The sequence below is a fragment of the Mauremys reevesii genome, linkage group 4 (assembly GCF_016161935.1).
Source record: "Mauremys reevesii isolate NIE-2019 linkage group 4, ASM1616193v1, whole genome shotgun sequence".
In the NCBI taxonomy this organism is placed as follows: domain Eukaryota; kingdom Metazoa; phylum Chordata; order Testudines; family Geoemydidae; genus Mauremys; species Mauremys reevesii.
In genome coordinates, this window is record NC_052626.1 from 103,584,912 (window position 1) to 103,607,085 (window position 22,174).

A 22,174-nucleotide genomic window follows, 5' to 3' on the forward strand; every position below is an offset into this window, starting at 1 on the left:
ACAGATTGAGTTCCTCGGAGCTCATCTCAACTCAATCCAGAGCACAGCCTTGCTCCCATATCACAGATTCCTCGCTATCACGCAGCTCAAACGCACACTCTCTATTCGTCCAAGGACACAGGCAAGACTGCCTACAGCTCCTTGGTCATATGGCAGCCACTACCTTCATACTCCAGTACGCCAGGCTGCACATGAGATGTCTTCAGGGCTGGCTCAATTCCAATCTCAAACCCAACAGACACACCTTAGGGATGTTGTTAACTCCGCCTCCCAACTTCTAGCTTCCCTACAGTGGTGGACAAGACCAGAGAACCTCTACACTAAGGTTTCCTTCCAGAACTGATCCCCAGCACTCGTGCTCACCACGGACGCTTCCCTAATTGGTTGCGGAGCGCATTTAGAAGGACACAGGGCACAAGGCTAGTGGTCTGCATCAGAGTCACACCTACACCTACACATAAATCTCTTATTGCTCAGAGCTGTGAGATGAGCGTGCCTTCATTTTCTTCCCCTCATAAAGAACAAATACCTGCGAGTCTTAACAGACAACATAGCATGTATGTACTACATCAACAGACAAGGGGGAGCACGCTCACATTCTCTTTGCATGGAAGCCATCCGTCTATGGAATTGGTGTATATAACGTCAAATACAGACCACCGCTTCCTACCTGCCAGACTGCCACAACACTACTGCTGACACACTCGGCAGGCACTTCTCGACGGAACACGAATAGGAACTGCACCCCACAATACTTCAACAGCTCTTCTCCCTCTGGGGCACCCCGTCAGTAGACCTCCCTGCCACAACTCAGAACCGAAAATGTCCCCAGTTTTGCTCCAGAGTGGGACTCAGAACTGCATCCCCAGGAGACGCATTCCTCATCCCGCGGAACACCTCTCTCCTGTACACCTTCCACCAATCCCTCTGCTACACGGGGTTCTTCGGAAGATTGTGGACCATAAGGACCGGGTCATATTTATTGCCCCAGCTTGGCTGAGACAGACGTGGTATCCCTACCTACTCTGCATGTCCTCCCATCACCCACGGGCTCTCCCCAACAGGCCAGATCTCCTTTTCCAGAACAATAGACTGGCTCTTTACCCTGAGCTCCTCAAGCTCCACCTCACAGCGTGTTTCCTTCATGGTTCCAAACCCATGAACTAGCCTGTTCTGAGCAAGTCCGATATGTCTTCCTGCACAGTAGGAAAGACTCCACTCATAAAACCTACCCACAGAAGTGGAAGAATTTCGCCCTCTGGTGCTTACGTAATCACTTAGTGTCCAATATGGTAACCCTCCCTATCATTCTAGACTACCTCTTGGAACTAAAACAAGACGGACACTCGCTCAGCTCCACCAAAGTGCACCTGGTGGCACTTATCACCTTCCATGACCTCTTAGCAGGTTATTCACTCCTTACTCACCCAACCATAAAACGATTTCTCACAGCCCTGCAAAACCTCTACCCTGAAATTCACCCAATAGCTGCTTCATGGAATCTTAACCTCGTTCTACACGCTCTCATGAAGCCTCCATTCGAGCCCTTGGCTACCTCTTCTCATCTCCATATATCCATGAAGGTGGCTTTCTTAGTTGACATAACATCGGCAAGGAGAGTAGGTGAAATGAGTGCCCTGATGGCCCACTCTCCCTACACAATCTTCTCCAAAGACAAAGTCACTTTGAGATCACATCCTAAATTTCTTCTAAAGTGGTATCTACCTTCCACCTCAACCAACCTATATACTTACCTACTTTCTATCCCGAACCTCACAAGACTCCACAAGAGGCAACCCTGCATACTCTCGATGTCAGGCGAGCAATTGCCTTTTATTTAGACAGGACTAAACCATTTCGCAAGTCTCCGCGACTCTTTGTTTCCATTACCAAAAGAATCAAACGGTATGGCTATCTCTAAACAACGACTGTCCAAGTGGATCTCTGACTGCATCAGATCCTGTTACCGTGCGAAGAATCTTCAACCGCCTGAAGGCGTTAGAACTCATTCCACTAGAGCCATGTCGGCATCCATTGCCTTCTTACACAATGTTCCCATTCCTGATATCTGCAAAGCGGCTACATGGTCATCTAAACACATGTTTGCAAAACACTATGCTCTAACGCAAAACACCACGGCAGACAAAATAGTAGGTCATACAGTACTATCTTCAGTACTCCCTGCCGTATCTCCAAAGTTCCACCAACCGTAGTGGGTACTGCTACACATTCACCTAGAGTAGAGCACCCACAGGGACAGCACTCGAAGAAGAAGAGAAAGTTACTCACCTTGCAGTAACTGAGGTTCTTCGAGATGTGTCCCCCTGTGGGTGCTCCACTCCCCGCCATCCTCCCCTCTACTTTGGAGTACTAAGATTACTCTCCACGGTAGAGAAGGAACTGAGGAGGGTGTGGGGCGCACGCACTCAGGAAGATTCCAACTAGATGGGAGATACCATCTGGGTGCATGCGCCCCAACCAGGCACTGCTACCGAAAATCTCCGATCGACAGCGCCGGGACACACCGTCACCTAGAGTGGAGCACCCACAGGGACAGCACCTAGAGTGGAGCACCCACAGGGACACACATCTCGAAGAACCTCAGTTACTGCAAGGTGAGTAACTTTCTCTTATGGCTTAATGTCATTCTAACCATAATTCACTCACTCACTGCTAACCCCCTATATTTAATGGACTTCAGCAATATTTGTACTAAAATGTATTTAAAATATGAACTCAAAGGTGTATGCATCTTTCCTAATAGAAATTGCATTTTCCTTTATCTTACAGGAAATAAATAAAATGATGGAAAACAATAAACAAGATGGTATGAAAGAGCTAGGTATGTAAAATGGAGATAATCTTATAGTCAGTGTGCCACCTCTCATAGCAGGAGGTCACCAGACAAACCCTGAAAAAGTCACTAGATGTAGCTGTTTTAAACAAGCAAAAGGAGTAAAAAATGTCACTAAACAAAATTTCCAAGGAATTTCATATAAATAAATAAACATCTCTCATAGAGCTGGAAGAGACCTTGAAAGGTCATTGAGTCCAGTCCCCTGCCTTCACTAGCAGGACCAAGTACTGTCCTGGACAGATTTTTTTTGCCCTAGATCCGTAAATGGCCCCCCTCAGGGATTGAACTCACAACCCTGGGTTTAGCAGGCCAATACTCAACTCACTGAGCCGCGCGCACACACACACACACACACACGCGCGTGCTACCCGCCGGATTGGCGGGTAGCGATCGATCTATCGGGGATCAATTTATCGCATGTAGTGTAGATGCGATAACTCGATCCCCGATCGCTCTCTTATCGACTGCTGAACTCCAGCTCGGCGAGAGGCGGAAGCAAAGTTGACGGGGGAGTGGTTGCCATCGATCCCGCGCCACAAGGACGCAAAGTAAGTGATTCTAAGTCAATCTAAGATACGTCAACATCAGCTACGCTATTCTCGTAGTTGAAGTTGCGTATCTTACATCGATTCCCACCCCCCAGTGTAGACCAGGCCATAGGCAGGAGTTGTAGAACAAGCATCTCAGAAAGGTAATTAAGAAAAAACAGAAAACTTACAAGGAGTGGAAGATGGGAGGGATCAGCAAGGAAAGCTACCTTATTGAGGTCAGAAAATGTAGGGATAAAGTGAGAAAGGCCAAAAGCCATGTAGAGTTGGACCTTGCAAAGGGAATTAAAACCAATAGTAAAAGGTTCTATAGCCATATAAATAAGAAGAAAACAAAAAAAGAAACAGGACCGCTAAACACTGAGGATGGAATGGAGGTTAAGGATAATTTAGGCATGGCCCAATATCTAAACAAATACTTTGCCTCTGTCTTTAATGAGGCGCTTAGGGATAATGGTAGGATGACAAATGGGAATGGAGGTAGATATTACCACATCTGAGATAAAAGCCAAACTTGAACAGTTTAATGGGACTAAATTGGGGGGCCCAGATAATCTTCATCCAAGAATATTAAAGGAAATGGCACATGAAATTGCAAGCCCATTAGCAAGATTTTGTAATGAATCAGTAAACTCAGGGGTTGTACTGTATGACTGGAGAATTGCTAACATAGTTCCTATTTTTAAGAAAGGGGGGGAAAAGGTGATCTGGGTAACTACAGGCCTGTTAGTTTGACATCTGTAGTATGCAAGGTCTTGGAAAAAAATTGATGTAGTTAAGGACATTGAAGTCCATGGTAATTTGGACAAAATACCACATGGTTTTACAAAAGGTAAATCATACCAAACCAACCTGATCTCCTTCTTTGAGAAGGTAACAGATTTTTTTAGACAAAGGAAACACAGTGGATCTAATTTACTTCGATTTCAGTAAGGCATTTGATACGTGGGGGAAGGATAGCTCAGTGGTTTGAGCATTGGCCTGCTAAACCCAAGGTTGTGAGTTCAATCCTTGAGGGGGCCACTTAGGGATCTGGGGCAAAAATTGGTCCAGCTAGTGAAGGCAGGGGGCTGGACTTGATGACCTTTCAAGGTCCCTTCCAGCTCTAGGAGATTGGTATATCTCCAATTATTACCTTCCACATGGGGAATTATTAGCTAAATTGGAAAAGATGGGGATCAATATGAAAATTGAAAGATGGATAAAGAACTGGCTAAAGGGGAGACTACCACAGGTTGTACTGAAAGGTGAACTGTCAGGCTGGAATGAGGTTACTAGCGGAGTTCCTCAGGGATCGGTTTTGGGACCAATCTTATTTAATCTTTTTATTACTGACCTTGGCACAAAAAGTGGGAATGTGCTAATAAATTTTGCGGATGACACAAAGCTGGGAGGTATTGCCAATACAGAGAGGGACCAGGGTATCCTACAGGAAGATCTGGATGACCTTGTAAACTGGAATAATAGTAATAGGATGAAATTTAATAGTGAAAAGTGCAAGGTCATGCATTTAGGGATTATTAACAAGAATTTTTTATATAAACTGGGGACGCATTACTTGGAAGTAACAGAGGAGGAGAAGGACCTCGGAGTATTGGTTGATCATAGGATGACTATGAGCCGCCAATGTGATATGGCTGTGAAAAAAACTAATGCAGTCTTGGGATGCATCAGGCGAGGTATTTCCAGTAGTGATAAGGAGGTGTTAGTACCATTATACAAGGCACTGGTGAGATCTCATCTGGAATATTGTGTGCAGCTCTGGTCTCCCATGTTTAAGAAGGATGAATTCAAACTGGAACAGGTACAGAGAAGGGCTACTAGGATGATCCCGAGGAATGGAAAACCTGTCATACAAAAGGAGACTCAAAGAGCTTGGCTTGTTTAGCCTAACCAAAAGAAGGCTGAGGGGAGATATGATTGCTCTCTATAAATATATCAGAGGGATAAATACCAAGGAGGGAGAAGAATTATTTAAGTGCAGTACAAATGTGGACACAAGAACAAATGGATATAAACTGGTCATCAGGAAGTTTAAACTTGAAATTAGATGAAGGTTTGTAACCATCAGAGGAGTGAAGTTCTGGAATAGCCTTCCAAGGGGAGCAGTGGAGGCAAAAGACATATTCTTTCCTGGGTGCTGGCTGGGGAGTCTTGCCCACATGCTCAGGGTTTAACTGATCGCCATATTTGGGGTCCGGAAGGAATTTTCCTCCAGGGCAGATTGGCAGAGGCCCTGGAGGTTTTTCGCCTTCCTATGGAGCATGGGTCACTTGCTGGAGGATTCTCCGCACCTTGAAGTCTTTAAACCACAAGTTGAGGACTTCAATAGCTCAGACATATGTCAGGGGTTTGTTACAGGAGTGGGTGGGTGAGATTCTGTGGCCTGCGTTGTGCAGGAGGTCAGACTAGCAGATCATAATGGTACCTTCTGACCTTAAAAATCTATGAGTATAGTCACAAAAATTGTTCACAAGCAGCTCAATAGTGTTAATAAAATCCATTCCATGCTCCTCTTGCTACATTCTGTTGCACACCAGAAGCAACTACAACAGTACAATGTGTGACAAAGTTCCTCCTCTGCCTTGGTGGGTTCTGCGCTTATTGGCAGATTTGCTCGCCAGACCATCCTTACCCATACGCAAAGTACGCAGCTGCGTAGGACACCAGGAAATTTGGGGCACCAAATTTCCTGGTGCCCTGTGCAGCTACATGCTGCTCCAGCCCATACCCTGCTTCTTCCCCAGGCCGCCCCCCAGCCCCACGCCCATTCCACCCCTTCCCCAAAGCCCCCACCCCGCCTCTTCCCGCCCCTGCTCCGCCTCAGCCCCACCCCCACTCCCCTGAGGTGTGCAGCAGGTTTGGGCCTGCACTCACCGGCGGCGGGAAGTGCAGCAGCTCAGCCCCAACTGCGCTTCCTGTGAGTGCTGAGGGGTGGTTCCCCCACCCTGTCCCCGAAGCCAGCCCTGCCCCCCACCCCCATGGAGCCCTGGGGCCAGCCCCCCCGAGGAGGCCTATCCTCCCTTCCCCATGGAGGGGCTGCGTAGGGCCCCAGAATAGCTAGGGATGGCCCTGTTGCTCGCCTCAGAGATTCATGGCAGTTCTCAGTTGGCCACTTTTGCCAGTGGCTCAAACCTGCCATTCACTCAGCTAACCTCAGCACTGGCCAACATGGGTAAAAGGAGGAGAACAATCTCCACAGTCTCTGCTGACCCACCTAGTGGGTTGGAGGACAGCCCAGAGACCTTCCCCTCTGGTGGGACCCTCAGTCCAGGTCAACTCCTCTTATATTCAATAGGGAGTTAGGGGGATGGGGGGAACCCAGGCCCACCCTCTACTCCGGGTTCCAGCCCAGGGCCCTGCGGATTGCAGCTGTCTACAGTGTCTTCTGTAACAGCTGCATGACAGCTACAACTCCCTGGGCTACTTCCCCATGGCTTCCTCCCAACATCTTCTTTATCCTCACCACAGGACCATCCTCCTGATGTCTGATGATGCTTGTACTCCTTAGTCCTCCAGCAGTACACCTTTTCACTCTCAGCTCCTTGCACACCTCTTGTTCCCACCTCCTCACATGCACACCACAAACTGAAGTGAGGTTCTTTTTAAACTAGGTGCCCTGATTAGCCTGCCTGTCCAAACTGATTCTAGCAGCTTCTTAATTGGCTCCAGATGTCCTAATTAGCTTGCATGCCATAATTGGTTCCTGCAACTTCTTGATTGTTCTGGAACAGCCCATTATCTTACTCAGGGAAAGGGGATCTGCTTAATCTGGAGCTAATATATCTACCTTCTATCACTCTCCTGTAGTCATCTGGCCTGACCCTATTACAACTGTCATCATCAGGAGGGTGCAAGCTGCTCATTGGGAAGGGTGTTCTGTACACTGCAGCCCAGGTTGGCTGGGGTTGGTTAACTTCAGCTGAGCCTCCCTTTCTTGCCAGCCTGGGTTTGAGCCAACAGGTGAGTGAAAGGGAGAGCCGAGAATCGGGGGAAGAGGGCATTCCCCTGACCTGAGCGCAGCACTGCAGGGAACCAAGAAAGTAGATTTAAAAACAAAAATCCACTAGCTGGACCCCTTCCCCAGGTTTCCAGGGTTTAATTTCTGATAACAGCTGGGTATCTAAGCCCAAGCCAAGCCAGGTGAAGGGGAGTAAAGGGGAACCAAAATCAAGCTAGCTCCACCTTTGATATCTGTAGTAAGGGCTTCATCCCTGGAGGCCCAATGCCCCCTGCTATGGCCCTGTCTCATCCCACTCCACCTTCCATCCCTGCAGCTCTTCTTGCTAGCTAAACTGCCTCCCAAGTGTACCAATTAGGTAGGGCAGGGGGACTACAGTCCCCTCTGAGGCTCTGAGTTTCATACAGGAGGTAGGCTCCCAGGTAGAGCTCTTAACTGCTCAGCATAAGTGCAGAATGTGAGTTCTGCAGAGAGGTGCTTCTCCCAGCTTGTGTCCCTGGGGCCAGGAATCAGTGTTTTGTTTACAAACAGGAGCAGGGTGATTAAGATAAGAAGAGGCTGGTAATTAAATTAAGGATGGAAGTTGTTAGATGAGCCTGTAAAACAGGAATCCCTTGAGGGGCGGTGACGGGTGAAGAGAGAACACAGGGGACTCAGAAGAAATATAGCCAAGACTTCTGAGCCAACATTACATTCAGAAAAGAGGAAGATGTGAGGGGCAAAAGAAGGGGCCAAAACCCAGGGAAGGGATAGCAGTAGTATAGAGAATTTCCCACTCTACCTGTGGTACTTATGTGGCCCCATCACTGTAGTATCTGAGTGCCTCACATCACAGCCCCTCGGTGAGGTAGAGCAGTGCTGTTATCCCCATTGTACAGATAGGGCATTGAGGCACAGAGAGACTAACAACCAGATTTTCAAAGGTATTTAGGCACCTACTGGGATTTTCAAAAGCTCCTAGAAGGTTAGGTGCTTTCTAAACCTCACTAGATGCCTAGCTGCATCTTTGGGTGCCTAAAAACATTTGAAACTCTGTCCCTAAGGCACTGACCTGAGGTCATACAGGAAGTCCATGAGGAGGAGGGAGTAGAACCCAGATCTCTCAGGGCTAGCTCCCTATCCACTGGACTAGCCTTTCTCTCTGCTGCATGCTGCAAAAGAGACCTCTGATGGATGGGAGCAAAACATAGCAGGCCAGATGTCCTGGTTGACAGTATCAAAAGCAGCACAGAGGTTAGGAAGGATGAAGAAAGAAAGAGAATGAGAGTCAATGAGAGGAGAGCACTTAACCACCAATAGATGGCAGGTTCTGCCCCAGGCTGAGTTGTACAGCAATGTCTGCTGTGCAATTTTAGATTTTAACTGAAAACCATTTTGTTTTGTCATTTTTTGTTCTGAGTTTGAGAAAAGGAATGAGAGTGTCATATGAGTATCAGTGTCATATGAATATCAGATGTGATTATGCAGCAAAGAATCCTGTGGCACAGTCTATAAGGTGCCACAGGATTCTTTGCTGCTTTTACAGATCCAGATTAACATGGCTACCCCTCTGATACTTGACAGATGTGATTATATATCAAATTCTTAGGGTTTCAGCTGTATTCAGACCAAGAACAGAAATTGCACCCACAGAGTCCATGAAGTCAACCGTTATTGTCATGATTTGTATTATTCAGTGGGCACAATCTCTGTGCCCAGCACTGTTCAGAATATGCCAGAAAATGTAGTCCCTGAGCCAATGCATATAAGATGTGTATCTCTGGATAAGATGGCTCAGATATTTAAGTTTGAAGTGTATAGTTATTGACCACACATGTTATCACATGTTCACTGTGATGTTTATATCTGTGAGTGGAAATACTGATGGCAATACACGTTTTACTTGATTAAGGACTAGAAGATTTGACCTGCCAGCTTTCTTTCAAGAGGAAGAGCTGCCCAGAGCTCCTGTGCCTGTTTATTTTCGTTTCCTGCCTGCAGTGGCCCTGGTATACCTTAGAAGTCTCAATTTTACCCAACTTTAAAATCTGGAATTTTCTTGGTGTTTGATTTAAAATATTCTCCTGTGAAAACCACAACTCAGTCTCTGTAGTGTTGTGTTTAAGAGCCTTCTGGAAAGTAACTAGCCTTTAAACAGAAGTGAAAGCAGTGTTGCCAACTCTCATGATTTTGTCATGAGTCTCATGGTAATTATTGTTTTCCTTAAAACCCCAGCTCCTGGAATCAAGTGGATATGTGATGATTTCAGCCTTCATTCTTAAAGAAAAATGAAGTTTCTAGCCCTTGTGGCTGTGGAGAAAGCCTCAAACGTGACCCCAGTGCACCTTAAAGGCTCAAAAAGCACAATGTAAATAAAAAAAAAATCTATTATTTTTACATAATCTCATTATTTTAAAGCCAATCTCATGATTTTTGGTGAGCCTGATTCTTAATTTTTGAACATTTGGGGTTGGCAATACTATGAAAGTGACTTGTAAGTGTCAGTTTCACTCCTGTTTAAAGTTATTTTCTAGTATAAACTCATGGGGCCTTGCCCTAATAGGATGTTTCTAGAAGTTAAATAATCTATTCCAAGCTTGTTGAACTTCAAAAAAGTGATAGAAAGTAATCTAGGTTTTTCTACAATTGTTTCAATTGTTATGTTCAAGAGTTAGTAACAAAGTAAGAATATACATTAATTTTTTTAAGCCTAACCAGTGTCCCTTATGTGAATTGACACAAGATGTCAGAACAAATATTAGAGCTGAGAGGGGTCTGATATTTATTTAATTTTCTTTCTTTCTATAGGAATTAGAAATTATTATCTGACAGGAGCACTGTATCTAAGTTATTATCTGCAAAAAATCAAGAGTTTTCAGGTGCCCAAGTAGCCTTTGGAATCACGGTTAAAGTTGCCCCACCTACCAAAATCTGAAATGGCACCCCTGCTGCCTCCCCCTCCCAGCCTGCTTCATTAGCCAACGTTCCCTGCATCACAGGGTGTGCTACCTATTACAGAGCAGCGAGAAAGAACACATTTGGGTAAAAACTAGCCCTGACTAATGTGCTGCTCTCTCCAAATATAGTCACAAAATTATCCCCATTTCTTTGCAGTCTGTGTACTGTATCTTGAAATAGCTGAAAGAACAGAGGGAGTGGATTGGAGCCAAGGCTCCTTATGTACCTTTGGCTCTATATATTCAGTTCCTTAGGATATTGTGTGTGCAGACCCAACAGCCAAAGCTTTCTAAAGGATTTTGGTGAAGAGGTGAAACAGGTAGTTGTATCTTAAGCAAACTGGTTGAGAGAATGGATTTTTAAGCCCTCTTTGTTATCATGTATTCACATCTTAGATTGAATACCTTTCATTGAGAAGTAATAGTTTATCACAAAGGCCTTGTCTATATTAATGCTGCAAGACAATGTAAGTTATGCTAGTAAAGTTATGTAAGTTACATAACTTAAGTCAATGCACCTTACATTGACTTAAAGCAGTATCTCCACCACATTATGTCAACAGGAAATGCTCTCCCATCAACATAGCTTCTGCTTCTCATTGAAAAAAATTAATCATGATTAATTGCAGTTTTAATCACACTGTTAAACAATAGAATCCCAATTGAAATGTATTAAATATTTTTGGACATGTGCAAGCATTCAAAGAAGAAAAAAAAGTTAGTAACCTTTCCATAACTGTTGTTCTTCAAGATAGTTGCACATGTCCATCCCACAACTCAACCTCCTACCTATAGGCGTGTTCAGCACATTTCATTAGGGTGTGCACCCAGGGAGCCCTGCCCCAATCCACTCCCTCCCACTTCCTGCCCCCTGACTGCCCCCCTCAGAACCCTCAACCCCCGCCCCGCTTCTTGTCCCCTGAATGCCCCCTCCTGGGACCCTGCCCCAAACTGCCCCCCAGGACTCCACTCCCTATCTAAGCCTCCGTGCTCCTTGTCTCCTGACTGTCCCCTCCTGAGACACCCCCACCCATAACTGCCTCCCTAAGACCCTACCCGCTACCTGTCCCTTGACTGCCCTGACCCTTAGCCACACCCCCGCCCCCAGACAGACCCCCAGGACTCCCATGCCTATCCAACCGCTCCCTGCCCAGACAGGATCCACAGAACTCCCGACCCATCCAACGCCCCCTGCTCCTTGTCCCCTGACCGCCCCCTCCAGAGACCCTCCTGCCCCCTAATGACCCCCCAGGACCCCACCAACTATCCAACCCCCCTGTCCCCTGACTGCCCCAACTCCTAGCCACACTCCCACCCCATAACACTCCCACCCCATAACAGGGAGGTCACGGTAGCAGCGTGGGGTTCACTGTATAACACAATTACAACAACTTTGTGCAGCTGCCGGGGAAGTTTATACAGGCAACAAATACACCCTCTGCCGGCGGGCGGGACCTGTCACCCCAACTCATAGGTGCTGACTTTTGGTTTTGCCGGTGGGTGCCCCATCCTGGCTCCACCCACTTATCCAAGGCTCTGCCCCCACTCCACCTCTTCCTGCCCCATCCCCCTAGACCCCCCTGAACACCACCTTCTTGCAACTCCCTCCCCTAAATGCCTTCCACCAGCTGCTCACTCTTTCTGCCCCCTCCTGCCTTAAGGGTGAGGTGTGGGTGCTGGAGGGGTACTCTGCCAGTTTTGAGGGGAGTCTATTTTCAACATATTTATACACTTTCATTCTAGTTATTAAAAGTGTGTCTATCATCGGTATCTCCTTTTCCTGATGTTTCCCAGTTCTTCTTCAAGTGCTTGCTCATATCGATTCCAATTAGGTGTGCGCGCGCCGCATGCATGTTCGTCGGAAGACTTTTACCCTAGCAACACTCGGTGGGTCGGCTGGGTGCCCCCTGGAGTGGCGCTGCTATGGTGCCGAATATATACCCCTGCCGTCCCATCCGCTCCTCAGTTCCTTCTTACCACCCATGTCGGTCGTTGGAACAGTGGAGCGCAGCTTAGCTGTCCTCCACTTCCCTAGCTTTTCACTCGTTTTTCCTGTTTATTGTGTATATAGTTCAGTATTTTGTATTTATAGTTAACTTTTATTGCTTTTAGTAGTAGTTAGTGTAAATAGTTGAGAGGGATCGGGGCTTAGCCCTTTTCCCTCGCCTGGTACCGGGCCCATGCCCAGTTCGCCGGGGTTTAAACCGTGCTCGACCTGTCATAGGCCGATGCCCACAGGAGACCCTCATAGCTCCTGTCTCAGGTGCCTGGGCGAACCCATCTTGCGGACAGGTGCTGCATTTGCAAGGCGTTTAAACCCCGGACAAAGAAGGAGCGGGACATTCGCCTCAAGCAGCTCCTAATGGAGGCAGCTCTCACTCCTCCTGCATCAGCACCGGCCACGGCACCAGGAACGAGTACCTCCTCCGCACTGGGGAGCACCGGCACCGTGAGGACCCCTAGCCAGCAGCCGACTCACACCTGGCACCGGTCAATCTCCCTGCGTGGCAAGAAGCGCAAGGCTCCTACGGCACTCGCATCTGAGAAGCAGTCTGAGCGCACACCGAGGTCAGACAGCCCGGCACCCTCAACTGCCGCGGCACCGACACCTGCCGCACCGTCGATTCCGGCCTCACAGGGGCCGTCGAGTCTGGTGCCCGTCAGCTCCCCGGCTCACACCGTGGATGAGCTTATTGTGCCATCTACGCCGGAGACATTTTCAACGGCGAGGGACTTGATCGCCCTAACGGACCCCGGGCCGCCTCAGCCCCCGGCACCACCGGTGCGGGCTCCTCAATCATTAGGCAAGCCAGCCATGATGAGGCCTCCCTCACAGGGCACCGTTGAGCGTCGCCGCTCCGGATCCAGATCCCGCAGACGGTCGAGGTCCAGTCATCGATCCCGATCCTGGCACCGTTCGCAGTCCCGGTACCGATATCCATCAAGGCACTGGTCGTACTCACGGCACCGATCACAATCTCGTTCGCCGACGCGGTACTCCCGGTCCCGGCACCGATCCCGGCACCGCGCCTCCCGTAGCAGGTCAAGATGCAGGGACTCGAGGCGTCGGTCGACCTCCCGGCACCGTGCTGGTAGTAGGTCCCAATCTCCGTCCCGGGGACACACTCCGTCCATGGGACACACGGGTCGTCGGTCTACAGACACCCGCCCCATTCCAGCACAGCTCCTCCATGGCCGTCTCGACACGCATCGGTCTCGTCTCATGCAGACTCTGCCTCCTATGGCGACTCGGACAATAACAGCAGAGTCACCCAGAGACCTCACGGCCCAGAACACGGACCGCAACAGTGGCCCTTTTGGACGCCTTGGGCATACCATCGGGCCCAAAGCGAACCTGCTGTGATGCCACGTCCTGTTGCTGCAGAGCACCACATGCCAGAGGCAACGATTAGCCGACCCCCACCGGCTGGTACGGAGGATGCTCCAGCGCCCGCACCGGACGTCCACGTTTCTCCAGCCCCCGATGTTGCCCAGGACCAGGAGCCGCTTCTGGAACCACTCGTCCCGGGGCTGTCTTCCTCCTCTTCTCCAGATGAGGCAGTAGTGGGCACATCCACATCGGGTCCACCTCCCATTGACCTTCGGTCACATCAGGACCTCCTCCGGCATGTGGCACAGAACATCAACCTGCCCGTAGAGGAAGTCCCGGAGGTGGAAGACCCTGTCATAGATATTTTGTCAGTGGAGGCACCCACCCGGGTGGCCCTCCCTTTTATTCATTCAATCCAGGCCAGAGCAGATACTATCTGGCAATCTCCGGCATCCATCCAGCCGACTGCCAGAGGGGTTGAACGGAGATACATGGTGCCCTCCAAGGGCTACGAGTACTTGTATATACACCCCCCTCCCTCTTCGTTAGTTGTGCAATCTGTTAATGAGAGGGAGCGCCATGGCCAACAAGCCCCTGCCCCAAAATCTAAGGAGGCTAGGCGCATGGACCTATTAGGCCGAAAGGTCTATTCTGCTGGGGGCCTCCAGCTAAGGGTAGCGAACCAGCAGGCCCTGTTGAGCAGGTACAATTATAACACCTGGCAGTCAGTAGGCAAGTTTTCTGAGCTGCTGCCTCAGGATTCCAGACAAGAGTTCTCAGCATTGTTGGAGGAAGGCAAAAAGGTAGCGCATACCTCGCTCCAGGCCTCCCTGGACACGGCAGATTCGGCAGCTCATACAGTCGCCTCTGTCATAGCGATGCAACGTATTTCGTGGCTTCAGGTGTCGGGCCTGCCACCTGAGCTTCAGTATACAATCCAGGACCTACCATTTGATGGCCAGGGCCTATTTTCACAGAAGACAGACCCCAGGCTACAGAGTCTGAAGGACAACCGGGTGATCATGCGTTCACTCGGAATGCATACCCCTCAGACCCAGAGACGGTCCTTCCGCCCCCAGCCTCAGTGCCCTTACCCCCCACCCAGGCCAAGGCAGGACTTTGCTAGGCGTCGAGGTCACCCTAATCGTAGACGGCAGTCTGTACCTCAAGGGGGCAACAATAATTCTGGTTCCGCTAAACCATCTGCGGGACCCAAACCAAACTTTTGAGGGTGCGCCTGAGAGCAGCGTACCGATGACCTCCCAGGATCCCTTTTTGTTTTGCAACCGCCTTTCTTCCTTCCTCCCTGTGTGCTCCCAACTCACCTCGGATCGTTGGGTCCTTCGCACGGTGGAGTCGGGATACCACCTGCAGTTTATTTCAACCCCGCCCTCCCACCCCCCACTCCTCGTCCCTCTTCAGGGACCCCTCTCACGAGCAACTCCTCTTACAAGAGGTACTCAAACTCCGTGCCATCGGAGCTATAGAGGAGGTACCGGAGCACTCAAGGGGCAAGGGCTTTTATTCCTGATACTTCCTAATCCCCAAGGCAAAGGGGGGCCTTCGACCTATCCTGGACCTGCGAGTACTGAAAAAGTTCATGAGGAAGTTCAAGTTCCACATGGTATCCCTGGGGACCATCATCCCTTCCCTGGATCCCGGAGATTGGTACGCCGCTCTCGACATGAAGGACGCATATTTCCACATTTCCATCTACCCTCCGCACAGACGGTATTTATGGTTTCTGGTGGGCCGCCAGCACTTTCAGTTCACAGTCCTCCCCTTCGGCCTCTCCACGGCCCCACGGGTGTTTACAAAGTGCATGGCTGTAGTTGCGGCCTCCCTCCGCCATCGTCGAATTCATGTTTTCCCATACCTCGATGACTGGCTGATTCGAGGGACTTTGGAGGCACAAGTCACCACACACATGCACATCATCAAGAACCTGTTCATGCGTCTAGGCCTGCTACTCAATCTAGAGAAATCCACTCTAGTGCCTACGCAAAGAATAGAGTTCATCAGGGCGATGCTAGACTCCATTCTCGCAACAGCCAGTTTGCCTTTGCCTCGATTTCAGACAATTGTCTCCCTCATACAAACGCTCCAAGACTTCCCGACAACCTCAGCTCGCACTTGCCTCCGCCTCCTCGGCCACTTGGCAGTGTGCACATTCGTAACAAAGCACGCCAGACTGCACATGAGGCCCCTTCAAACTTGGCTCACCTTGACAAAGCGCCCAGGCAGGGACACCATGGACATGATACTTACCATCCCATTGAACATCCTAGCCTCCCTCAACTGGTGGAGGTCGCAGTCCCTGGTGTGTGCGGGCCTCCCATTCCATTTCCCGCAACCCTCCGTGTCCTTAACAACAGACGCATCATCCCTGGGATGGGGCGCTCATCTGGGGCGCCTTCGCATGCAAGCCCTCTGGTCCCCTCAAGAGTTGGCGTTACACATAAACATCCGGGAGTTGAGAGCAGTCCGCCTGGCGTGTCAGGCGTTCCAGAATCAGTTGCAGGGTCATTGTGTCTCGGTCTTCACAGACAACACAACGGCCAGGTATTATATAAACAAGCAGGGGGGAACACAATCCTCCTCCCTTTGTCGGGAGGCGATTCTACTATGGGACTTTTGCATAGCCCATCCAATAGACCTGGTAGCATCCTTTCTCCCAGGAGTCCGGAACACTTCGGCGGACCAATTGAGCAGATCCTTCCTCACTCACGAGTGGTCCATCCGCCCAGACGTTCTCTATTCTGTCTTCCAAAAGTGGGGATTTCGCCTCATAGACCCTTTCGCCTCCCGGCAGAACTGGAAGTGCCAGCAGTTCTGCTCCCTGCAGGGTCGCTCCCCAGGCTCCCTCTCGGATGCATTCCTGATCCCGTGGAACGAACACCTCCTTTATGTCTTCCCTCCATTTCCGCTTGTCCACCGAGTCCTCCTCAAGCTCCGCAGGGACAGGGCTCGCCTAATACTAATTGCTCCAGCGTGGCCGAGGCAACATTGGTACACCCAGTTGCTTGACCTCTCAGTGACGGATCTGATCCCCTTGCCACTCTACCCAGACCTCATATCCCAGGACTTCGGCAAGCTTCACCACCCGGACCTGCAGTCCCTTCATCTGACAGCATGGCTGCTCTCTGGTTAAGCCAATCGGAGTTGCGCTGTTCGGATGCGGTGCAAAAAGTCCTATTGGGGAGTAGAAAACCTTCCACGCGAACGACATATCTCGCCAAGTGGAAGCGCTTCTCCTGTTGGTGCGCTCAGCGGGGATTCCTTCCGAGTCAGGTGTCCATCCCCACTATCCTGGACTACTTATGGTCCCTTAAGGAGCAAGACCTGTCAGTCTCGTCTATACGGGTGCATCTTGGAGCCATTTCCGCCTTCCATCCGGGCGAGGCGGGCAGTACAGTTTTCTCTCACCACATGGTTTCCAGGTTTCGTAGAGGTTTGGAACGACTGTACCCTCAAGTCAGGAGGCCGACCCCCTACCTGGGACCTAAACCTGGTGTTGGTTAAGCTCCTGGGTCCCCCCTTTGAGCCTTTGGCTACCTGCTCGTTGCTGTACCTCTCCTGGAAGACAGCCTTTCTCGTCGCTATTACATCGGCTAGACGAGTTTCGGAACTTCACGCTTTCACTGTATATCCCCCTTACACAGTCTTCCATAAGGACAAGGTACAGCTTCGACCACACCCGGCATTCCTCCCTAAAGTGGTTTCTGCATTCCACGCCAATCAAGACGTTTTCCTCCCCGTTTTCTTCCCGAAACTGCACTCATCACATCGGGAACAAAAACTACATACCTTGGATGTCCGTAGGTGTGTATATTGAGAGAACCAAGCCCTTCCGGCGGTCTCCTCAGCTCTTTGTAGCCGTCGCTGACCGAATGAAGGGCATGCCGGTCTCCTCCCAACGAATTTCTTCTTGGGTGACATCATGTATCCAGGCATGCTATGACTTGGCACATGTTCCCGCTGGACATCTCACTGCCCACTCTACTCGGGCTCAAGCCTCCTCTGCCGCCTTCCTGGCCCATGTTCCCATCCAGGAAATTTGTAGGGCAGCTACCTGGTCTTCCATCCACATCTTTGCGTCGCATTACGCATTGGTTCAGAAATCTAGAGACGATGCTGCCTTTGGCTCAGCGGTCTTGCACTCTGCGACATCTCACTCCGACCCCACCACCTAGGTAAGGCTTGGGAATCACCTAATTGGAATCGATATGAGCAAGCACTCGAAGAAGAAAAGACGGTTACTCACCTTTGTAACTGTTGTTCTTCGAGATGTGTTGCTCATATCCATTCCAAACCCGTCCTCCTTCCCCACTGTCGGAGTAGCTGGCAAGAAGGAACTGAGGGGCGGATGGGTCGGCACGGGTATATATTTGGCACCATAGCGGCGCCACTCCAGGGGGCGCCCAGCTGACCCACCGAGTGTTGCTAGGGTAAAAGTCTTCCGACGAACGTGCACGCGGCGCGCACACATCTAATTGGAATGGATATGAGCAACACATCTTGAAGAACAACAGTTACAAAGGTGAGTAACTGTCTTTTCTTCTCTCCACCTGTGTCCCTTTTCCCATCTCTCTCTGCTCCCCACTTTTCTGGTGGCTCTGTTTAGCGCCTGCTCCCACCCACGCACTCAAAGCAGCTCTGTCTCCCCCAAACCCCACCCCCTGCAGCCTGCCTGGAAACTACATGCCTTGACACAGAGAGAAGTTTAATTCAACAGCCCAGCATAGAAATGGCCCATTCATTCATTCTGCTGTGTTGCTCCAGCTCTTCCCAATCCCAGGGCTGCAGCCCACCCCTGCTTTGACTCCTTCACACACTCTACAACTTTTGTGGGAGGGGAGCCCCTAGTAGGACCATGGCCAAAGGCAGGGAAGTGGGGGCCAGTTGCTTCCTCCACCAGGCTGCAGCATCCCAGCACCCTGAAGCAAGAGGAGCTCAGGTGTCCCAAGGTGAAGCAGGACAGCACCTCCTGACTTGAAGCTGATACAGGGGGATGGATGTAAAGGAAAGAATTCCCTGGGAACTGGGGTGGGAAGGGGGATCCAGGGGAAGGGAATCAATCCTTCCTTATGCTGGGAGGAGGGGATAAACTTCCTCTCCCAGGAAAAGTCCCTCAGGCAGGCTTGATCTGGGCATGGGGGAGGGGGAGACAGCTTTGAGCTGGGCAAGCATTACTTTCCCAGGCATGAGAGAACTGTAGGGGTTGGGAAGCTCCCAGAGCCTGTGTGGGAGGGGTCTGGGCAGCATCTGGGCTTGGGGCGGCTGCTCATTTGCAGCTGGGGCTGGGGCTGCAGTGAAGCCCCTCTGGACAGGTAAAGAAGGGGGAGGGGGCGAGCTGTGGGCCCCAGCCCAATTTTACTCATCAGACACAAGGGAGAACTTTTCTTAAAGGAGCCATGTCCTTTGGTTTGTCCCCCTGCCCAGCACTATGGGGATCTGCAGCTGGTTTCTCCTGGCTGAAGGGGGAGCACAGGTCCTGAGGGAAACACCAGGGTGGGCTGAGATTGGCTGGCTCAGTCCTTGAGAAAGCACCCAGCCCATACTCCCCCCAGCAGCTCCCTGGAGCCAGCTGAGAAGCTGCCCGCCCATCTCCCCCAAGCTCCCTGCCAAGAGGTTGCCCACCCCTCTGCAGCTAGCCCAGAAGCTGCCATGCCCTGGCTGTTGTTCCCCCTAGCCCAGCTCCCTCTACCCTGAAAATCAGAAAGACTCACCTCTGCCTGCAGTCTGGGCGCTTCAGCAGCTGCAGGGGAAATAGTGATAGGCGGGGATTTCGCGCCAAAGAGCTGATTGGCTGCAGCCAGCCAAAGAGCTGATGAGGGCTGCTGCAGTATGCTAAATAGCTGATTGGCAGTTGCCAACAACTGATCTCCCCAGGGGGTGCTAAGCAGCCTCCTCCTCTTCCTCCTTCCCCCTCCGAGCCTCCAGCAGGGGAGGGGGAGGAGCAGCCTTCCCAGATGGAGCTCAGGCATGATTAGGGTGTGCCTAGGCACACCCGGCACACCCCGTGCGCATGCCTATGCTCCTACTCCTCTGTCAGAGTTGGCCGGCAAGAAGGAACTGGGGGATGCTGTGTTGTCGGGTCTCTTGATACCGGTGCCATGAGCACACAGCACCAGAGGGTAGAGCTGACCTGACAGGTACCACTGTAGAAAAAATTTCTGTCAATTGTGCTTGAGGCGCGTTCACATCTAATGTGGAAAGGACATGTGCAACACATCTCAAAGAACAACACTTATGGAAAGGTTCGTAGGGTAGGGGTTGGGTTGTGTCATGAATAGTTAGTAAAGGGTTAAAGCATAGTACCTGGTGGGCACCTGACCTGAGGACCAATCAGGGAAGAGAATTTGAAACTCCTAGGAGGGAACTTTTCCCTCTGTTTGGGGGGGTCTTTGTCTTTAGCCGTCTGGAGTTACAAGAGTCCAGATGTTTTAATCAAGTCTACAAGTTTCCACCTTTCTGAACTAATTTCTTCTAGTCAAGATAGTGAGTATTAGAAAGATACTTTGTGTCCTCACCTAATAATCCTATGCTTGCAATTCTGTGTGTTTGTTATTGATTATTCTTAATTCTGCTGTTTTGTTGTACTGAGAAAGAGAGAGGATTCTCTCCAGAACTTAGCAAGGTTATACCCTATGAGTGTCCAGCTTGGGCTCATAGAGATTCTGTATTTTCTTGTTTTTTCTTTTAATAAATTCTTTCTATAAAGACTTGATTAAATCCCTTCTACGGTGGATAGGGGGAGGGGCGAAGACACTCTCTCGGTGGTGAGACAGGCTTATCTCCGGGCAGAGAAGGGAGGGGGAAGAGAGTTCCTCCTGGGTTTGATTCAAACAGTTTGAATCAGGTATCTCTTTCCAGTGGCTAGGAGAGAGAGAGGGGGGGAGGTTTCCCTCCGATGAGTGGATCTGTATTTCCCCAAGGAACGTCTCTGGAAAGAAGGGAGACAGGGGGAAAACAGGGGTGTCCCGGCCCACGTAATTGACCGTGGTGGTGGCAGCAAAGGGGAGACCTACCCTAGGATTTTGGGGTGGGGGAAGACATGCTGGTCCTCACTTTGAAACCCCCCCAGCTTCAAGTGAGGGTAGACCCATGACATGGTGGCAGCGGAGTTTCGAACCCATTGTTAGAAGGAGTTTTTTTCAGCTGGGCTACGCTGAAGGGAGCTATTCTCTTTTTCTTTCTTGTTGCTTGGACAGGCAGCTTGAGAAAAAGGCGGTTTTGAAGCAGTTTCAGGGTTAGATTTTCAGTTTCTTCCAGGGCTTTCTGTTACAAAGCCCCCTGTGGAGCGGTGTTTTCGTCCATTGTGAGAGGAGATATCACTCAGGATTCCTGAGGTGGGGGGAAGTGCTCGACAAAGTACATTCCCATCCAACAGGAAAAACAGGTTTGGGGGGGGAGAGAGAAACCCTCCAGCCAGGTTTTTTTTTTTTCTCCCTGTGTCTTTTGAAAGGATCAGGAGACAGGAGAACACAGATCCCTGAGGAAATAGACCAGATTTTTCTCAGGGGTATTGTTAGCAGCAGCCTTTCAGCTGGGCTGCTGAGTACAGCAACTCAGAGCAGAGGGAGACAGAGGAATTTTTTTTTACTCTTTCCCTCTTTCTCAGTACAAAACAGTAACATTACACAAACCACAATTTGCTATACAAAGGATTGTTTTCTCTTTCTTTACTCAAGTTATCATAGCCAGGGTTAGGGACTGTCAAACACCTGAGACAGTTCACTGACTGCATAGGGGTGTGGCCAGCACCAGAGGCACACAATCATGAGTACTGGTGAAACAATTAGCAAACTCGACCTGGCCAGGCTGCAGGCTGAAGAAAAACAAAAAGAACATCAAAGACAGATGGAACTAATTATTGCAGAAAGGGCCAGGGAAGAAGCTAACCACAAGAGGGAGCTGGAGAAACAAGAGGCTGAGCACAAGAGACAAATGGAAATCCTGAGGGAGACCCACCGGCAGGCTCTGGAATTAGAAAAAGCTAAACAGCAAACTCCACCCAATCCAATCCCTCTTCAACCTACTGATCAACCTTCCCGGAGAAAATTTCCCGCCTACAGGGCAGGTGATGATGTTGAGGCCTTTTTAGAAAACTTTGAGAGGGCCTGTATTGGATACCATCTTCCTAAAGATCAATACATGCTGGAGCTGAGGTCACAGCTCAGCGGACAATTATCCCTGGTGGCAGCTGAAATGCCTAGAGACCAGATGGACGACTTTCCACTGTTCCTAACCAAGGCCAGACTCAGAATGGGCATCACCCCTGATCACGCCCGTCAGCGGTTCAGAGCCCAGAAATGGAAACCAGAGATGTCATTTCCAGAGCACGCTGCTTACCTGGAAAAACACTATTTCTCCTGGATATCAGGATCCAAGGTTAAGGAGCTAGACGACCTACACCTCCTGATATTGATGGAGCAGTTCCTAGATGGTGTTCCTGAGAACATTAGACGCTACATCCAAGATGGTAAACCAAAAACTCTCACTGAGGCAGGAGAGATTGGAGCCAGATGGATGGCATCG

The 22,174-nt window shown here is 50.0% G+C and overlaps 1 protein-coding gene across 11 annotated transcripts in view; it reads left to right on the top strand.

Moving 5' to 3' along the window:
• The window catches only part of LOC120404838 (sodium/hydrogen exchanger 10-like), a 304,962-nt gene that overhangs the window by 203,748 nt on the left and 79,040 nt on the right, over positions 1-22,174 (top strand). For all 11 annotated transcript variants that reach the window (XM_039537846.1, XM_039537852.1, XM_039537849.1 and 8 more), the window contains one exon: positions 2,791-2,842. In XM_039537846.1, coding sequence (XP_039393780.1) covers positions 2,791-2,842 — 52 coding nt within the window. The remainder of the gene's footprint in view (positions 1-2,790; positions 2,843-22,174) is intronic.